The sequence below is a fragment of the Ceratotherium simum genome, chromosome 35, assembly GCF_057802395.1.
Source record: "Ceratotherium simum simum isolate JZ-2026a chromosome 35, ASM5780239v1, whole genome shotgun sequence".
Taxonomy (NCBI): Eukaryota; Metazoa; Chordata; class Mammalia; order Perissodactyla; family Rhinocerotidae; genus Ceratotherium; species Ceratotherium simum.
Genome location: NC_141934.1, coordinates 8,564,508 through 8,581,831, shown reverse-complemented (window position 1 = coordinate 8,581,831; position 17,324 = coordinate 8,564,508). Strand labels below are relative to the sequence as shown.

Genomic DNA, 17,324 nt, shown 5'->3' with positions numbered 1-17,324 from the left:
CCTACAGCCAAGAGTACTCTACCTGGTAAGGTTATCATTCAGAATGGAAGGAGAGATACAAGCAAAAACTAAAGGAGTTTATCACCCAGAAACCAGCCTTACAAGAAATGCTAAAGGGACTTATTTAAGTGGAAAAGAAAAGACCACAAATAGGAATATGAAAATTATAAAAAAAGAAAACAAACAAACCCAGAAACAATAAAGTCACTGGTAAAGGCAAATATACAGTAAAGGTAGCAGATCAACCACCTATAAAGCTAATATGAAGGTCAAAAGACAAAAGTACTAAAATTATCTATTTCCATGATAAGAGGGTAATGGATACACATGCACTAAAAGAGGTTAAATATGATATCAAAAACATAAAATGTGGGAGGAGGGGAGTAAAAGAGTAGAGCTTTTAGAAAGAGGTCAAACTTAAGAGATCATCAACTTAACATAGTTTGCTATATATGTAGATTATTATATATGAACTTCATGGTAATCACAAACCAGAAACCTATAATAAATACAAAAAAAAATTAAGAGAAAGGAACCCAAATATAATACTAAAGAAAGCCATCAAATTGCAAGGGAACAGAGCAAGAGAAGAAGAAAGGAACAGAGAAGAACTACTAAAACACCCAGAAAAAAGTAACAAAATGGCAAGAACTACATATTTATCAATAGCTACTTTAAATGTCAATGGACTAAATGCTCCAAGCAAAAGACATAGCGTGGCTGATTGGATAAAAAACAAGACCCATATATGCTGCAGAAAAGAGACACACTTCAGACCTAAAGACACTCACAAACTGAAAGTGAAGGGATGGAAAAAGATACTCCAGGCAAACATCAATGAAAAGAAAGCTGGGGTAGCAATACTTATATGAGACAAAATAGACTTTAAAACAAAAACTGTAAAAGAGACAAAGAAGGGCACTACATAATGATAAAGGGAATAATCCAACAAGAGGATATAACACTTGTAAATATCTATGCACCCAATGTAGGAGCACTTAAACATATTAAACAATTATTAACAGACATAAAAAGAGAAAAAGACAGTAACACAATAATAGCAGGGGATTTTAACACTCCACTTACACCAATGGATATGTCATCCAAACAGAAGATCAATAAGGAAATATTGACCTTAAATGACACATTAGACCAGATGGATTTAGTAGATATATACAGAACATTCCATCCAAAAACCACAGAATACACATTCTTTTCAAATGCACGTGGAACATTCTCCAGGATAGATCACATATTAGGCCACAAAACAAGTCTCAATAAATTTAAGAAGATTGAAATAATTCCAAGCATCTTTTCTGACCACAGTGGTATGAAACTAGAAATCAACTACAGGAAGAATACTGGAAAAGCCACAAATATGTGGAGATTAAACAAAATGCTACTGAACAATGATTGGGTCAATGAAGAAATAAAAAAATACCTGGAGACAAATGAAAATGAAAATACAACATGCCAAAATTTATGGGATATAGCAAAAGCAGTTCTGTAGGGAAGTATATAGCAATACAAGCCAACCTCAATAAACAAGAAAAATCTCAAATAAACAATCTAACAGTGGGCCTAAAGGAATTGGAAAAAGAAGAACAAACAAAGCCCAAAATTAGTAGAAAGAAGGAAATAGTAAAAATCAGAGCAGAAATAAATGAAATAGAGACTAAAAAAAAGTAGAAAAAATCAATGAAAGTAAGACCTTGTTCTTTGGAAAGATAAACAAAATTGACAAACCTTTAGCTAGACTCACCAAGAAAAAAAGAGAGACAGCTCAAATAAATAAAATCAGAAATGAAAGAGGAGAGATTACAACAGACACCTCAGAAATACAAAAGATTATAAGAGACTACTATGAAAAGCTATAGGCCAACAAATTGAATAATCTAGAAGAAATGAGTAAATTCTTAGACTCATACAATCTTCCAAAACTGAATCAAGAAGAAACAGAACAGAGATTTTGAATAGGCTAATCACCAGTAAGGAGATTGAAACAGTAATCAAAAACCTCCCAAAAAATAAAAGTCCAGGACCAGATAGCTTCCCTGGTGAATTCTACCGAACATTCAAAGAAGACTTAATACCTGTCCCTCTCAAATTCTTCCAAAAAATTGAAGAGGAGGGAAAGCTTCCTCACTCATTCTATGAGGCCAACATTACCCTGATACCCAGACCAGAAAAAGACAACACAAAAAAAGAAAATTACAGGCCAATATCGCTGATGAACATCGATGCAAAAATCCTCAACAAAATACTAGCAAATCAAATACAACAGTACATTAAAAAGATCATCTACCATGATCAAGTGGGATTTATTCCAGGAATGCAGGGATGGTTCAACATCTGCAAATCAACCAACATGATATACCCCATTAACAAAATGAAGAATAAAAATCACATGATCATCTCAATAGATGCAGAGAAAGCATTTGACAAGATGCAGCATCCATTTATGATAAAAACTCTGAATAAATGGATATAGAAGGAAAGTACCTCAACATAATAAAGGTCATATATGAAAAACCCACAGCCAATATCATATTCAATGGAGAAAAACTGAAAGCTATCCCTCTAAGTACAAGAACCGGAGAAGGATGCCCACTTTTGCCACTTTTATTTAACACAGGATTGGAAGTCCTAGCCAGAGCAATCAGGCAAGAAAAAGAAATAAAAGGGATCCAAATTGGAAGAGAAGAAATGAAACTGTCACTATTTGCAGATGACATGATTTTATATATAGAAAACCCTAAATAATCCACCAAACTTTTGGAAATAATAAACAAACACAGTAAAGTTGCAGAATACAAAACCAATGTACAAAAATAAGTTGCGTTTCTACACACTAACAACGAAGTAGCAGAAAGAGAAATTAAGAATACAATCCCATTTATAATTTCAACAAAAAGAATAAAATATCTAGGAATAAATTTAACCAAAGAGATAAAAGACTTGTACACTGGAAACTATAAAACATTGCTGAAAGAAATTGAAGACGACACAAAAAAATGGCAAGATATTCCGTGCTCTTGGATTGGAAGAATTAACATAGTTAAAATGTCTATACTTCCTAAAGCAATCTAAAGATTCAATGCAATCCCTATCAAAGTTCCAATGACATTTTTCACAGAAATAGAACAAAGAATCCTAAAATTTATATGGAACAACAGAAGACCCTGAATAGCCAAAGTAATCCTGAGAAAAAAGAACAAAGCTGGAGGCATCACACTCCCTGATTTCAAAATATACTACAAGCTACAGTAATCAAAACAGCATGGTACTGGCACAAAAACAGACACACAGATCAATGGAACAGAATCGAGAGCCCAGAAATAAACCCACACATCTATGGACAGCTAATTTTCAACAAGGTAGCCAAGAACATACAATGGAGAAAGGAAAGTCTCTTCAATACATGGTGTTGGGAAAACAGGACAGCCACATGCAAAAGAATGAAAGTAGACCATTATTTTACACCGTACACAGAAATTAACTCAAAATGGATTAAAGACTTGAATGTAACACCTGAAACCATGAAACTTCTAGAAGAAAACATAGGTAGTACTCTCTTCAACATGGTTCTTTGCAGCATATTTTCAAGTACCATGTCTGACCAGGCAAGGGAAACAAAAGAAAAAATAAATAAATGGGACTACATCAAACTAAAAAGCTTCTGCACAGCAAAGGAAACCATCAACAAAACAAAAAGACAATCTAACAATTGGGAGAAGATATTTGCAAACCATGTATCTGATAATATCCACAATATATAAAGAACTCATACATCTCAACAACAAAAAAACTAACAAGCCAATTAAAAAATGGGGAAAAGATCTGAACAGACATTTTTCCAAAGAAGATACATAGATGGCCAACAGGCACATGAAAAGATATTCAACATCACCAATTATTAGGGAAATACAAATCAAAACTACAATGAGATATCACCTCACACCCATCAGAATGGCTATAATTAACAAGAAAAGAAGCAACAAGTGTTGGAGAGGATGTGGAGAGAAGGGAACTCTCATACACTGCTGGTGGGAGTGTAAACTGCTGCAGCCACTGTGGAAAACAGTATGGAGATTCCTCAAAAAATTAAGAATAGAACTGCCATACGATCCAGCTATTCCACTGCTGGGTATTTATCCAAAGAACATGAAAACACGAAGGCATAAAGATATATGCATCCCTGTGTTCATTGCAGCATTATTCACAATAGCCAAGACTTGGAAGCAACCTAGGTGCCCATCAAGGGATGAATGGATAAAGAAGTGTGGTATATATACACAATGGAATACTACTCAGCCATAAAAAGATGAAATCTTGCCATTTGCGACAACCTGGATGCAACTTGAGGATATTATGCTAAGCAAAATAAGTCAGAGGGAGAAAGTCAAATACCGTATGTCTCACTAGTAAATAGAAGATAAAAATAATAACAAACAAACACATAGAGATTGGACTGGTGGCTACCAGAGGGGAAGGGGGGAGGAGGGTGAAAGAGACAATTAGGCACATGTGTGTGGTGACGGATGGTAATTAGTCTTTGGGTGGTGAACATGATGTAATCTACACAGAAATCGAAATATAATGATGTATACCTGAAATTTACATAATGCCATAAACCAATGTCACCTCAATAAAAACAAAAGGGCAGAGCTTAAAACCACAGCAACCCCAGGAAAACCAAGGGGCTGTGAAGGGACAGGAGAGTCAGAGGGCATCCCACAGCCCCTCCTGTGTTACTGCCCGGTTAGCACCTGTCCAAGGGCTCTTGTTTGTCGACTTAGAAAAGACTCACCTCAACTTAAAGGCCAGGGCAAGCCAGCTCAGAACAGGACCTGGCAGCTGCCACGAGGGGGGGCTCCCGGCTTTGGGAGAGGGCAAGTCCAGGGCGAGGCACTGAGGGCAGCCAGGAGAGCCAGTGCCGGCCAGGAGGTCTCAAAGGCGGATCTCCTGAGCCGGGGGGCTGCTGAAGGCTGGTGATGGGGGATAGGGAACACGCTAGGGTTGTGCTGAGGAAAATGCGCTTGTGCAGCAGACGAGAGGGAGACTGAGGCAGGGAGACCAGCAGGAAGTCTGGGGCAGCAACAGAGGTGAGGACGACCGTGGGCTGAATCAGAACCCTGGGAAGTGTGGGGTGCCAGGCTGTGGAGGGCTTTGGGGCTGGGCGGCTGGGGTAGATCTCTGTGTCATGGTGGGGCCCCGGCTGAGGGGCTCGTGGACAGTGCACACACAGGCACAGATGCACACCCCAGCCACACACACAGGACACGTGCAGATACAGAGCCAGGCACACAGCTGATGTTCATACGTAATCAGATGCACACACAGCCACAGACATCCAGACCAACACAGATGCACAAGGACACACCGGGACACACCGACACTGAGACACACGTGTGCACACACACACACACACTTTCTGGCCAAAACAGACTTGTCGGTAGAGATGCACACGAAGGCCTCCCTGACTGCGCATGCAGTCCTGCCCACAGACCCCAACACGTGGCACTGGGACCCACCCCCCAAGGAAGGCAGCTCTGGGCGCTCCCATTTGAGGCAGGCTTGCCTCAAACCCCAGCACCAGGGCCCGCCTGGGAAAGACACAAACCATGGCCATTGCCTGACACACCCACTGGCCCTGCCCAGGGTCAGGGAGGAGCCAGGGCCAGGCCTCCCGTGCCTGCCCACGCACTCGTTGCCACCGGCAGCAGACACCCAGCCACCTACGCAGACAGATAGGATTGCGAGGGATCTTGCAAAATCATCCCCGTCCCTCAGGGTTCAGCTAAAGTTCCCTCAGGGAACTTCCCCAGGCTCCTGCGGGCACTGTTAACATCCTTTTTGAATTCTGGTTCTGCCACGCCCAGCTGTGTGACTTTGGGCAAGTCACTTCATCTCTCTGTGCTTCATTTCCCCTGTGTAAAGGGGGATAATGATAGCGTGTGTTGAACACATGAATTAATGGAGCACACCATTCCCCCTCCTCCTCACATACAGATGTGAGAAGCAGCTTCCCTGTGCTTAGAGTCAGCTAGCTGCAGACAGGACTCCCCATCATGCCTCCTACTTGGTCCCTTCCCACCAGGTGAGATCCTGGAGGCAGGTGGAACATCGAGAGGGTGTGGGTTTATTCTCCCCTCTACATAGAACCAAGAAGCCAGCTTTGGAGCAAGTTGGCAAGCATGGGACCACAGGGCCCTACCTGGCAGGGGTGGGGATGAGGACTTTAAACCCTGAATTTCTGCTCAAATGTCTTCGAGGAGGACTTAAGAGGTCACTTCCCCTGTATGGTGTCGGGGGAGAGGGAGAATCTCCCTCTGCCCTTTTCCTTAAGGTTCTTATGGCTGGCCAAATAATCAACAAGACAGGTTAGCAGGAGAAAATAATATCAAGTTTAACAACATGTATACATGGGAGAAACTCAGAAATGAGCAACTCGGTCCTCTCTCTAAGCTGCTTGCTTAAGTATTGCAGCTAAAGGCAAGGAACGTGTTGGGGGTGGGTAGTGGTCTGGGACTTCAGAGGGCAGGAAGACAATTCTTTTCAGGGTCATCTATAGATAATGTGGTCAGGGAGTGACAGAGTTTTTGATAAAAGGGGCTTGGTGACTTTCCTATTGTAACCTCTATCCTACATTATCTTTACAGCCATCATGATAGAAGATCTGTTCCAGGAAGGAGCCACCATGTCAAATTCTTTAGGCAGTTAGTAGGGGAGGTCAAACGTCCCTCAGGGAAAACAATCAAGGTAAAGAGATATATTTCAGGGTGGCCAAATCTTGATCTCCCACAGTCCCGCCTTTGAAACTAAAAGTTTCACAGTCTTTTGAAACTTAAAGAAGTTTTATAGTCCAGAAGCTGAGTTGGTAGATTGTTTCATCTCACTGAACATATTTCTTAGTCCTGATAATAGATCAGTTCAATTAAGTTTCTTTTGGAAGGTGGTGATGCAGGTGGGCTCTCAAGGTTACGCCTATATTGTGGAAGCAAGCAATCAAGTATTTAATAGAAGCATTTCTATGTAAACAAAAGAAAAACAAGGTTAATGGTTGGAGCAAGTTGTAAAGCAGTTTCTGAGTTTAGAGGACAGCCAGTTAAGATGATTTTTAGATATCAGCATCAAAGCATCTTTTGCAGTTTAAAATGTCTCTGATGATGTCATCGGGTCATCTCTTAAGTTTATATCAAGTCCATCAGCTTCAGTTTGTAAGGCTTCAGGAAAAAGGGCAGGTTCAGTTTTCAGTGATTCCAAATGAAAATGATGGAAAAAATCAAAAACGTTAGTTTGGATATCTGTAGCCAGATATTTCAGGAGACTGGAAGAAATCAGGATCCAGTCCAGTCAACAGATATAAAACAAAAACCTCAAAAGACAATTAACAAAACTAGGATCTAATATCCGCAAATGTATACTATAGTTTTTACTAAAATATAATTTTTCTCTCTAAAATCACCCTCATTTTTATTAAGATAGCCAAATTAAAACTAACTAGTTTGCAAAATAAGTCTAGTTCCAATAGAGTTGGCCCAATTATTTACATAAGTACAGCAAGAATAGCCATTGATCACATAGGCTCTTTTAAATCTGCTTTGCTGGAACTTTTTATAAGGAATCTCAGATTGAACTTTAAAGGCCTCTCGAGGCCAGGAAAGCCAAGCCAAGGATTTTGTCATCAGACTTTGCCTGCAATACCTACAGATTTGGGTAAATTCCTCTCTTCCAAGGTTCCCCCAAAATATTTCGAGGTTCCTTGTACCTGCCAGATAAGTGACATTCTTTACTTATCCTGGTAAGTGTTGCTTGGAACATAAGGTACCAGGCCAATATTTCCACGTGGCTTTATTCCATAAAGTCAAATATTCATTCCTCAAAAGCTGTAGGGTTATATCGCAAATATGATGTTCCAGTCACAGCCTTGGTAATATAACCAGTGTTTCCAATTGTGTCCTGTTATAAGGAGAACAGATTCTTATTGAACTTATGCAAATAACTTTATTGCCATGAAAACAACAATACTCACTAAGAGTTTCCAAATTAGAGGGATCAGATAGAGAGAAAAAGATAAATATTCCAATTTTACTTACAAAAGTATCATTTACCAAATTGTTATAAGTCATAGCTAGCTCAGGAGAAAAGAGAAAAAGTTTTCCTTAACTCTGAAAAAACAAAACATTAAAAATTCAGCAATACTTCAAGTGAAAAATCATAAAAATTATAATCATCCTTATCAGTTCATTTAGTCCTGTGTAATCCATTCTTGATCCCAATCTTTTTGTTAGCAGCTTCATGAAGTTATCAGTTTCTCCATCAGATTTCTGTAATTTCTTAACCCGTTCAGTTTTATGATGAGAAAGTTTATCAGAAGCCTGTACTTCAGTGTAAATGTTAGAGTCCTTTCCATGAATTTTTCTGAAGTTGAAACATTTTGCAAAAGCATTAGAGCAAAGAAATGTCTGTAAACAACAAGACCTCAAAATGGCAATTGACAGAGAAATTTGGTTAATTTTGTGACATACAACACTTTAAAATAATAATAACCAGAATTATGACTGATAACCAGGACAGATCAGAATTTCAGTAATGTTATACAATTTTAAAACACCTATATCAATAACATTTACCCACATAATACCACCTAAGCAGGCTTATCATCACTTGTCTGACAATGCTTTCCATGTAATTTAACATACTGAATAAGCCTAATAAGTTTAGTATCTTTCTCCTTATAGGAGACTTTATTTAAGATATGAATTTTGGGGAGCTTGTCAAAAATATAAAAAGTTAAAGCAAACAGAGCATTAACAGTCCAAAAAGCCTTAATAGAGAGACCTCAGTCTTTTGAACACAGGAAATTGTTTTAACAAGACATAGATTTTCTGTCTTTTAGGTAGACTTACTCAAAGGTAAAGAAAGATCTTTTGTAACCTCTTTATCAAGTTTAAGCAAATTATCCTTTTAAGAGACAGAAGACCAATTTAATTTTGCACCAGCTTACTTCTGCTATTAAAACTCATTTACTTAATTAAATTCATTTTAATCTTAGCCAACTTGACCATGCATAAAACTCTTTTTCCAGAATTCCTCTTCCACAAACCTATAACTTTCTTTTTACATTCAGAATTTGTCCCATGTCTTTCTTTTCCCTCCCAGTACTTGAGGACAAATTTATCTTTCTTAATCAACCAAACAAAATATTTCCATTCTTTGTTCCTTCTTTATACATCTTACTTTCCTTGTACACAGACATATTTTTCTTAATTTTTAGTAGCTTCAATCACATATACGAATTAGAAATTTTAACCCTTAGAAACCTTAATTTGTAAGTAAAAACTAAGTAAACAATTATAAACTTTCTTTTACATTAGTATCTTGTGGCTTGGAAAATTTATAAACACTTCATAATTTCTAGAAATATGTTACTTTATAGTACATCTTTTAATAAAACACATGTTTACCAATAGACCCAAAACACCTTTTAGCTTTCCTGTAATGAAAAGCCAAAAGTAGACAAATGTATATTTAGCAATCAATGTCTAATATCTTATCTTATTTGGAAATGATGATACTCAGTGAATTTTTATCATAAAATTTAGCAAGACTCTAAAGTTTTAAGTCACCAAAAAGAGTTTGGAAGCTGTAACCACCATAACACATAATCATTGTTTAAAGTTCACCCAACATTCATCTTTTTCACAACTATTTAGTTACTTATTCCCAATAATTATTTAGATTGCCTACAAGACTTCATAAGACTTCAGATAAAATTAGCCATCATTTAAATTACTATTTTTGTTAACCAGTTCTGTAATAGAAATAACATCAGTTTTTTCCTATAAAATTTCATGTAAATTTCATCACCTCTTATACCTTTAAACATAGTTATCATTAAGATTTTTATCAATAGGTCTTGGTCTTCTAATTTTGGACAAAGGGAAGCATTCCCAGTCAGACATTTTAAAACATACTCAGGCAAAGTTGATGTAACCTCTTTATATAAGATTAGTTCAAACACTCCAACCTTTATAATCTTATCAACACTTACACTTTTACATGTTCTCAATTCAATTGTAACCTGAGTCAAGGTCTTAAGGCTATTCAAATTTTTCCCTTCTTTTTCTGGCCCTTTTTTAGGTACCAATTAAACAATTGTGTGAGAGCTCTCAAAACATTTTTTTTTCCCCCACTTTAGAAGTTTTCCCAATTCAAAGGATCCGTCGTCTGGCCATTGACGAGTAGCATCTTCATTTGTATTCCAATAGTGACTCAATCCAATAAGCCTTTTTAAGGAAAGACCTGGAGGTAACTTTCCACGCTTAGAATAAATCTTTACCGTGGACTCAAGAGGCGTCCCTGGTGAGGGCGCAGATGATGTAGTCCCCATAACCTCGGTTATGAATGACCCAAGCCGAACCCAACCGCAGGTCCAGGCTGACCAGACTGATTTCCTTTGCTCTAGAACTCCCAGGGGCCTGGTTGGGACGAGGAGGTGGTTCTGTGAGCCCCCACCTCAGCCTGGGATAGCTCAAGGCCCATCTGTCTGACAACACCCAGAGCATCAGCCGCCTGTGAGGTCCAGGTCCAGGTCCAGCCCCTCTGAGCCAAGTGTCCCCCAAACACCTCCCAAGCCCTTGCCCGACCCCAGGTGGGTCTCGGTCTCCCTGGCATTCCCTGAGCAGATCTCCCATCTGTAACCTGCTGAAGGCTGAGAGCTGGCCCAGTGACCCCCAAGGACCCTAATACCCTGGGAGCTAAAACCCCTCCACATAGACTCACATACACGTGGCAAAGAGACACGTGTGGGCATGATGACCATCAGGCCTAGATCCAAGTGAGATCAGCCCACCAGGGTGTGCTTGGGGCCCCCCAACCCAGGCCAGTCCTGTGGGCAGCCCCAAGAACTAACTGATGGTGGGTTAGGACCTGGTTTGAGGGACCAGGTGAGGCCTGATGCACTTGGAAAGCCAGGATGACTGAAACACCCAAATCAGGCAGTGACTCACAAGCAGACAGACAGATGGACAGACCCCCAGAGCTGGACGTGGGGCCAGGAGCTCTCTAGCTGCAGGTCAGGAAGCCCCAAGAATTCTGCATCCAAAGCCCCCACCTCAGCCCAGGGCATCTCCTGAGCCAGTGTCCATGGTGGGCCCTCCAGGGAGATGAGCCGTAACTCCCCCTAACCCCAAAGAAACTACAAAGGATCACCCCCTTCCCAGGGCCAAGAGGTATAGGGTCCTGAAAGAGCCGCCTCCTAGGTTTCAATGCACATGGGGAAACTGAGGCTGAGGGGAAGGGGCTGGCCCCAGGATCCCCGACAGCTCACTCACCGGGCTGGGCTGTGCTCTCTGCTCCCCTGATCTGCAGCCTCCGGGTTCCCAGGGGCAGGGTGGGCACACTGCCAGAGGCGTGGCCCCAGTCTGGCTTTTCTGGGGAGCCACTGCGACCTCCGAGTATGCTGAAGTCACACCCTCCTTCCCTTCCTGAGTGTGGGCGGGTCTTGGCTGAGGGCACCTGATAACCTCCCTGGCGCATATGTGGGGCCCCATCGGAATCCCAGCCTCATGGAGTAGGGAGGTGGCCGCCTGTGACAGGAAACCCGGGCCAGAGATGCTAAGCTTCTGGCCCAGGCATGCAGCCATCGGGTGCAGAGCAGGCTCCAGGTAGTCTCTAGGCTCCTGTCCTATCTCCTGGCCAGGGTATACCCAGGTCCCCACTCTGGCTGGCCCCTTCCTAACACTGCTCCATGAGAGCCCTGGTGGCAAGAACTGACTGATCTCTTGGCCAACAGTGACTCCTGTGAGGGACAGCCAGAACTCAGACACTGTCCAAAAGAAAGCAGGCAGCCACCTGGAAGAAAGGTGCTTTGGGGTCCTCCTTGAGGGGGTTTTGCAAAAGGCCAGCCCTACCCAAGGTGGCAAGGAAGGCTGGGAGACCCTGGGCAGGAAGGTCTGGGAGTTTCTGCCCATGTTCAGAAGGTTCTAGGCTATTCCAGAAGCAGCAAGGAATGAAGAAAGAGCCTGGACTTCAGAGCCAGGCAGCCCTGGATATGACCTTGGCTAAGTCACTTCAACTCTCAAAGCTCCGGTTCCTCATCTGGAAAATGGCGATGGTTCACCCACCACTCTCTCCGTGAAAACTGAGTGAGGTGAGGCAATCCCAGCCCTGAGGCAGCTACACAGGGAGACACCAGGACCTCAGGCTGAGGGGCCACGAGGAGCGGCAGAGCAGCTGTGGCTGAGGCTCAGACAACCCCCAAGGACCACAGCCCAGGCTGGTCACTACAAGCCCTTTATTAATAAGTCAATAAAAATAGAAGAGAAAGAGATGTAAAAATACTTTTCTTGGAGGCCCCAAGAGGGGAGGCACTGTCAGAACTCCCCTGGCCAGGGAAGGCAACCCAGCCAGAGGCAGAATGGCAATCAGGGCCCTGTCCAGAGAGCAGCTGGCCCAGGGCGCTGAGAGAGAGGATGGCTCAGGCCTCAGGCAGGGAATGTGCAAATGCCCCAAGGCCCCTCAGGGAGTAATGGGTTGAGGGTTTCCTGGTGGAAGCCCCGAGCACCATGTTCCCCTGTGTGGGCAGACACGCGCATCCACGTGAGCTGGTGCCTGCACGCAGCTTACATACAGAGAGCAGAAGGAGGGGTCCCCCAGCAGGAACAGGGGTTGGGGGTTGGGCTCATCTCAGAGCTTGAGGAAATAGCTTAGAGAAGTCTCTGGAAGCCTGGGGGCAAGGGGAGAGCACGGAGGCTGCTGTTCTCCTCAGGCCTCAGGAGACCAGTCCCTCCTGCCGTCGCTGGAGGACCTCGATGACGCTGCTGATACCGTCCTCAGGCACCTGCGGGCAGGTAGGGGGAGGGAGGGATCAGGGCCACCCTGACTTCCTGGCCCAGCGGGGATTACCTCCTGTCCCCTCCACCCTTCTGGGCCTCAGTGTCTCTCCAGGAGCCCCCACCTCAGTCCACAGCACTCACCAGGGCGTGGTCAAAGTTGAAGGTGCTGATGTAGTAGGCAGAGATGTCAGCCGCAGCCAAGGGACCCGCGATCTGGGCCACAATCCCACATTCGTCTGAGGGTTGAGGAAGGGTCCATGTGGATCAGCCTGGTTGTCCCGCAGGCCCTCCCCAAGCCCCCAACACACAAGGAGCGGCCCTCACCAAAGCCCAGGGGCTGTCCACCGATGCGCACCATCCTCCACAGCTCTCCAGAGGAGCTGGTCAGCAGGAGGTCACTGGGGAACCTGGGGTGGCAAGTGGGCAGTAGGCAGGGCACCCACCCATCCCCTCCCTGCCCCACTCTGAGACCTTGGGGCAGGTCAGCCTGGTGACCTCCGAGTCTGATGCTCCACCTCCTCCCTCCCTGGGGCTGGCTTAGGGTCCATGGCCCACTCGAAGTCAGGGGTCACATACTTTTTCTGCGTCTCGGCATCCATGACAATGGAGATGTAGCCCTCGATGAGAGAGAAGGCAAAGAACGTGATGGAGCTGGGTCCAGGACTGCCAGAGGCAGCCTCTTTGGGGGCACTGGGGAGGAACAGGAGGCTCAGGCGCTCTGCTGGGCACCCAGCCCACTCCATTTCCTCCCAGTCAGCCTCCAGACCCACAGGCAGGAGCTGGCACGGGTGGCCCTGGGCAGGCCCTCCCATCTCTGGGTCATTTTTCTTCCTGCCTGAAGGTCCTGATCTCCTGATGGTGCCGGGTGGGGATGGAGGAGAACGATGAACCCTGTCTGCACCAAAGGCGCAGGACTCCAGGGCCAGAGGGCCTGACCAGGGCACGGCTCTGCCTACACTATAGGAGAGGGCTCCAGCTGTCATGTCAGGACCTTCCTTGAACACCAGTGAAGGGCACATGGGCATCACAGGCTGCCGGGAACCCCGAGACACAGAACAGGGCACAGAGTTGCAGAATCGAGAGACTGGTGAAAGGCGGTAGGACAGAGCAGAGGGAACAATGATGTGAGGACAAACGGATGAAGTGTAAACACAGCCCACCTGTGTGAGTAGAAGAGGACGTCGATGAGGGTGGTGGCGATGGCTGGCAGCGTCTCAGGGTCCAGCGTGAGGACACAGAAGCGGTTCTGTGGACTCTGGATGGGATGCACTGTGGGGCTGGGCCCTGCTAGGGAGGGACCAGGCATTGGCAGGTGAAAAGGCAACTGTGGGCTGGGGCGCCCCCTGGTGGGGCCTGGGATGAATGCAGGGTCATGCTCTACGGGAACTGGCTACAGCTTTCCCCCACCCCATCTCCCCACCTTGTGAGGTGATCAGTGTCAGCTGGGCTCCCCATACCCACAGACCCACGCGCACAAGAGAAGGGCCTCAGTGGGAAGAGGAGACCCCACCCAGGTTTGGGTGTCAGAGGGTGGCCCTCACCATGCTGGGCACGGGGAAAGCCGTTGCTGGAATCAGCCCTGGCAACAGGCACAGGCTCCCCGCCCACCTCTCGGTAAATGTCGAACTCCTGGGCCAGCGTATGGATCACCTTGGACAGGTCCTGCTCCCGCACCTGGACCGCAAGGAGATGGCACATCACATGGGTCCCCAGGCACCCATGCCCACCTGCCCTGCACCGGCGCCTGCGGGAAACTCACCAGGATGAAGTCCGTTTGGTAAGTGGACAGCATCAGCACGGACACGTGGTGCTCGGCCAATGGCGCAATGACTGAGCGGGCGATCTTGGTGACCCCAGCAGCCTGCACGGCTGCGCCGCTGTGGGATGACACATTCAGCACCAGCCATGTGGCCTCAGCCACTTGCAGGAACTCGGACGGGGGCAGCTCTGTGGGCAGGGGGCACACGCCCGGTCAGGGCCTGCAGGGTTGGCCCCTGCCCCTGTTTCCCTGTCTGTGCCTTAGAGGGCTCTACCAAGGTAAGGTCAGGTCTGGAGACTGGGGCTGTCTCCCTTCTCCAAGTCCTGCTCCTGAGACCTGCATGTATGCAAGGACTGAGAAATGCTTCAAGTGCTGGCCTGCCAGGGATTGAAACTTCCCAGTTAAGATTGAAGCTCCAGATTCAGACAGACCTGGGTTCAAATCCCAGCTTCGCCATTTACTTGCTGTTGACCTGGAGCAAATGATTCAACTTCTCTGAGTCTCAGTTTCCTCATCTGTAAAATGGGATGACAGCAGCTATCTACCTCACGACAGTGTTTCCTGGCTTAACAAGTTTTACACCATGTGACACCACTAGGGGGCGCCAGCAGATCAGGTTGGCTGGGGTATGCCCTTCCCCTTAGCACACTCAGCCTTTCCTGCGGTACAAATAGGGAAACCAAGACCTGAAGCTGTGCAGTGGGAGGTGGGCCAAGCCCCAGTTGGCTGGCCTGAGATTCCAGGCCTGTGAGGACAGGTCAGGCTGGCAGTAGTATGAGACAGATGTCAGTTCCAGGGACCTGGGAGGGATCAGGCTGGCGTCCAGTACAGAATAGAAGCCAAGGCCAGGGTGGCTGCTAATGGCCCAAGCACAGCCAGGAGGCCCCCCAGGACCTTGCCCTGGGCTCACTGCCTGCTCCTGCATTCTTTCCCCAACCCTCAGACTCCTGGACTTCCCAGACCAGTCCGGGAGGGGGGCACCAGCACTAGGGAGAGAAGTCCAGGGAGAAACAATGGCCAGTGGGGTATAAGAGCCACAGGAACCCGATTCTTGGCCAGAAACGTTAACAGAGGTTTTGCTGCTGGCCTGAGGCTGCTAAGTGCCCTTCACATACAGCCCCGTTTATAAAGCCCTCATGGGACCCTATTAGATCAGAACTATAACTATATCATTTTACATAAGAGGAAACAAATAGCTCAGAGAGGGGAAGTGACTTGTCAAAGGGCACACAGCCAGTGAGTGGTGGAGTCGAATCCGAACCCAGATTCATCCGCCTTAAAGGCCCCAGCTCTTGGGATATTGGACCCCAGAATCTAGTGAGAATCCCGAAAAGAGGGGAGTGCGACATCCCCTACGCCCCCTGCCCAGCCCAGCCCCACCTTTGAAGCCCTCCTCGTCCACCATGAGCGTGTAATCCTCGGGGGTCTCCGTCAGGCTGAAGAACTTGCACCTGGTTGGGAGTAGGGGGCATCTTCAGCCTGGGTTGGGCGAAGGGGGCGGGTAGACTTCGCTCCATCTGCCTGGAAAGACCCCCGCGGGGCGCCTCCCTGCCCCCTCAAGCCTCAATTTTCTCCCCAGGGCAGTGGGGTGTGGGCTCCACCTCCGGAATCTCGAATTGTTTTCCGACTCCCTACCTCCGCAGGAGCCCCCCCGCCCCTCCATTCCGGGAGGGAGGAGAGGCTCACCTGCGGCAACAGCGCCGGGGGCGTCGGACCTTGGGCCCCGTAGACCCGCCCCACTGACCAGATGGGAGGCATCTGGAAGAAGCTGACCCGATGGAAGTCGCCAGGAAGGAATGCCCCCATTTAGCACCACTCGGAGTTAAGCACTGACCAACCCAGGCTGTTTGCGCCTTAACTGGCCCTGGGAGGGGTCCTCACGGGGCCGGATAGGCGGCGGTCCCAGGGAGGGCAGGCCCAGGCGGGATGGCGGCCGTGGTGGGGGGGCTCCCCGCCGGCTCCCGCTCGCCCCGCGGCGATCCTAATCTCCCGACCCCGTTCCGGAGCGACAGCGGAGCCCACCCCCATCTGTGCCCCCGAACCCGGGCGCGCACCGGCTGCGGTGGGGCAGGAAGAGCAGCTTGATGAGCGGGTGGGTGTAGAGCCAGAGACCTGGGCGGGCGAGGCTCAGCACCCGCACCCGGTGCTCTAAGATGTGCAGCTCCATCTCGGCCCGCGCGGACCCGAACCCGCCGCCAACCAGACCCCGGCCGCGCCGGGGGCGGGGCGGGGGGGGCGGTGCCGGAGGCTTAAAGGAGCCGCCGCGCGGCCGCGTCCACGACTCCCGCTACGGCGCGTCCCACTCCCTGACTGCCACGCCTATCCGAGGAGGCCACGCCTTCTTCTGATGCCTGAGCCTGACCCCACTCCTTCCAGCCCGCTGAATCCCGCCCCTGCTGGCTCCGCCCCTTTAGCCTTGGCTCGGGGATCACCCGCTGACACCACCCCCGTCGAGTCCTCCAGGCCCTGCCCATGCCACGCCCCCTCTCAGGGCTCCGCCCTTTCCGCAGGATGCCTGCCTCGCCCGGGGTCTGGAGCAAGCGGGAAGCGTGGGGTCGTTTCTGTCCTCTGGCCTCCATAGGGTCTTATGAGTGAGGTCATTGAAGCTTGGAAAGGCCGCGAGGCCAACTGGGGCTCCGCTGGGACCCAGAATGCTGCCCCCAAACCCCTGGAGCATAGGGTAGGGGTCGGCTGTGCAGCCTGGGTGACCCTGAGATTCCCAG

General features: G+C 47.2%; 1 protein-coding gene across 2 annotated transcripts; it reads right to left on the bottom strand.

Moving 5' to 3' along the window:
- Nucleotides 1-12,284: 12,284 nt before the first annotated feature.
- CASTOR1 (cytosolic arginine sensor for mTORC1 subunit 1) lies at nt 12,285-16,835 on the bottom strand. Of its 2 annotated transcripts, none has more exons than XM_014786995.2 (9): nt 16,656-16,835; nt 15,982-16,052; nt 14,602-14,789; nt 14,384-14,516; nt 14,003-14,129; nt 13,419-13,532; nt 13,167-13,249; nt 12,984-13,078; nt 12,285-12,847 (listed from the first exon to the last, which is right to left on the bottom strand). In XM_014786995.2, the coding sequence occupies exons 1-9, from the start codon at nt 16,766-16,768 to the stop codon at nt 12,779-12,781; spliced, it is 993 nt and encodes a 330-aa protein (XP_014642481.1). In that variant the 5' UTR covers nt 16,769-16,835; the 3' UTR covers nt 12,285-12,778. The 2 variants fall into 2 exon arrangements, with proteins under 2 accessions (XP_014642481.1, XP_004429847.1); XM_004429790.3 differs by having other exon boundaries at nt 14,003-14,126; nt 16,656-16,833.
- Nucleotides 16,836-17,324: the final 489 nt, after the last annotated feature.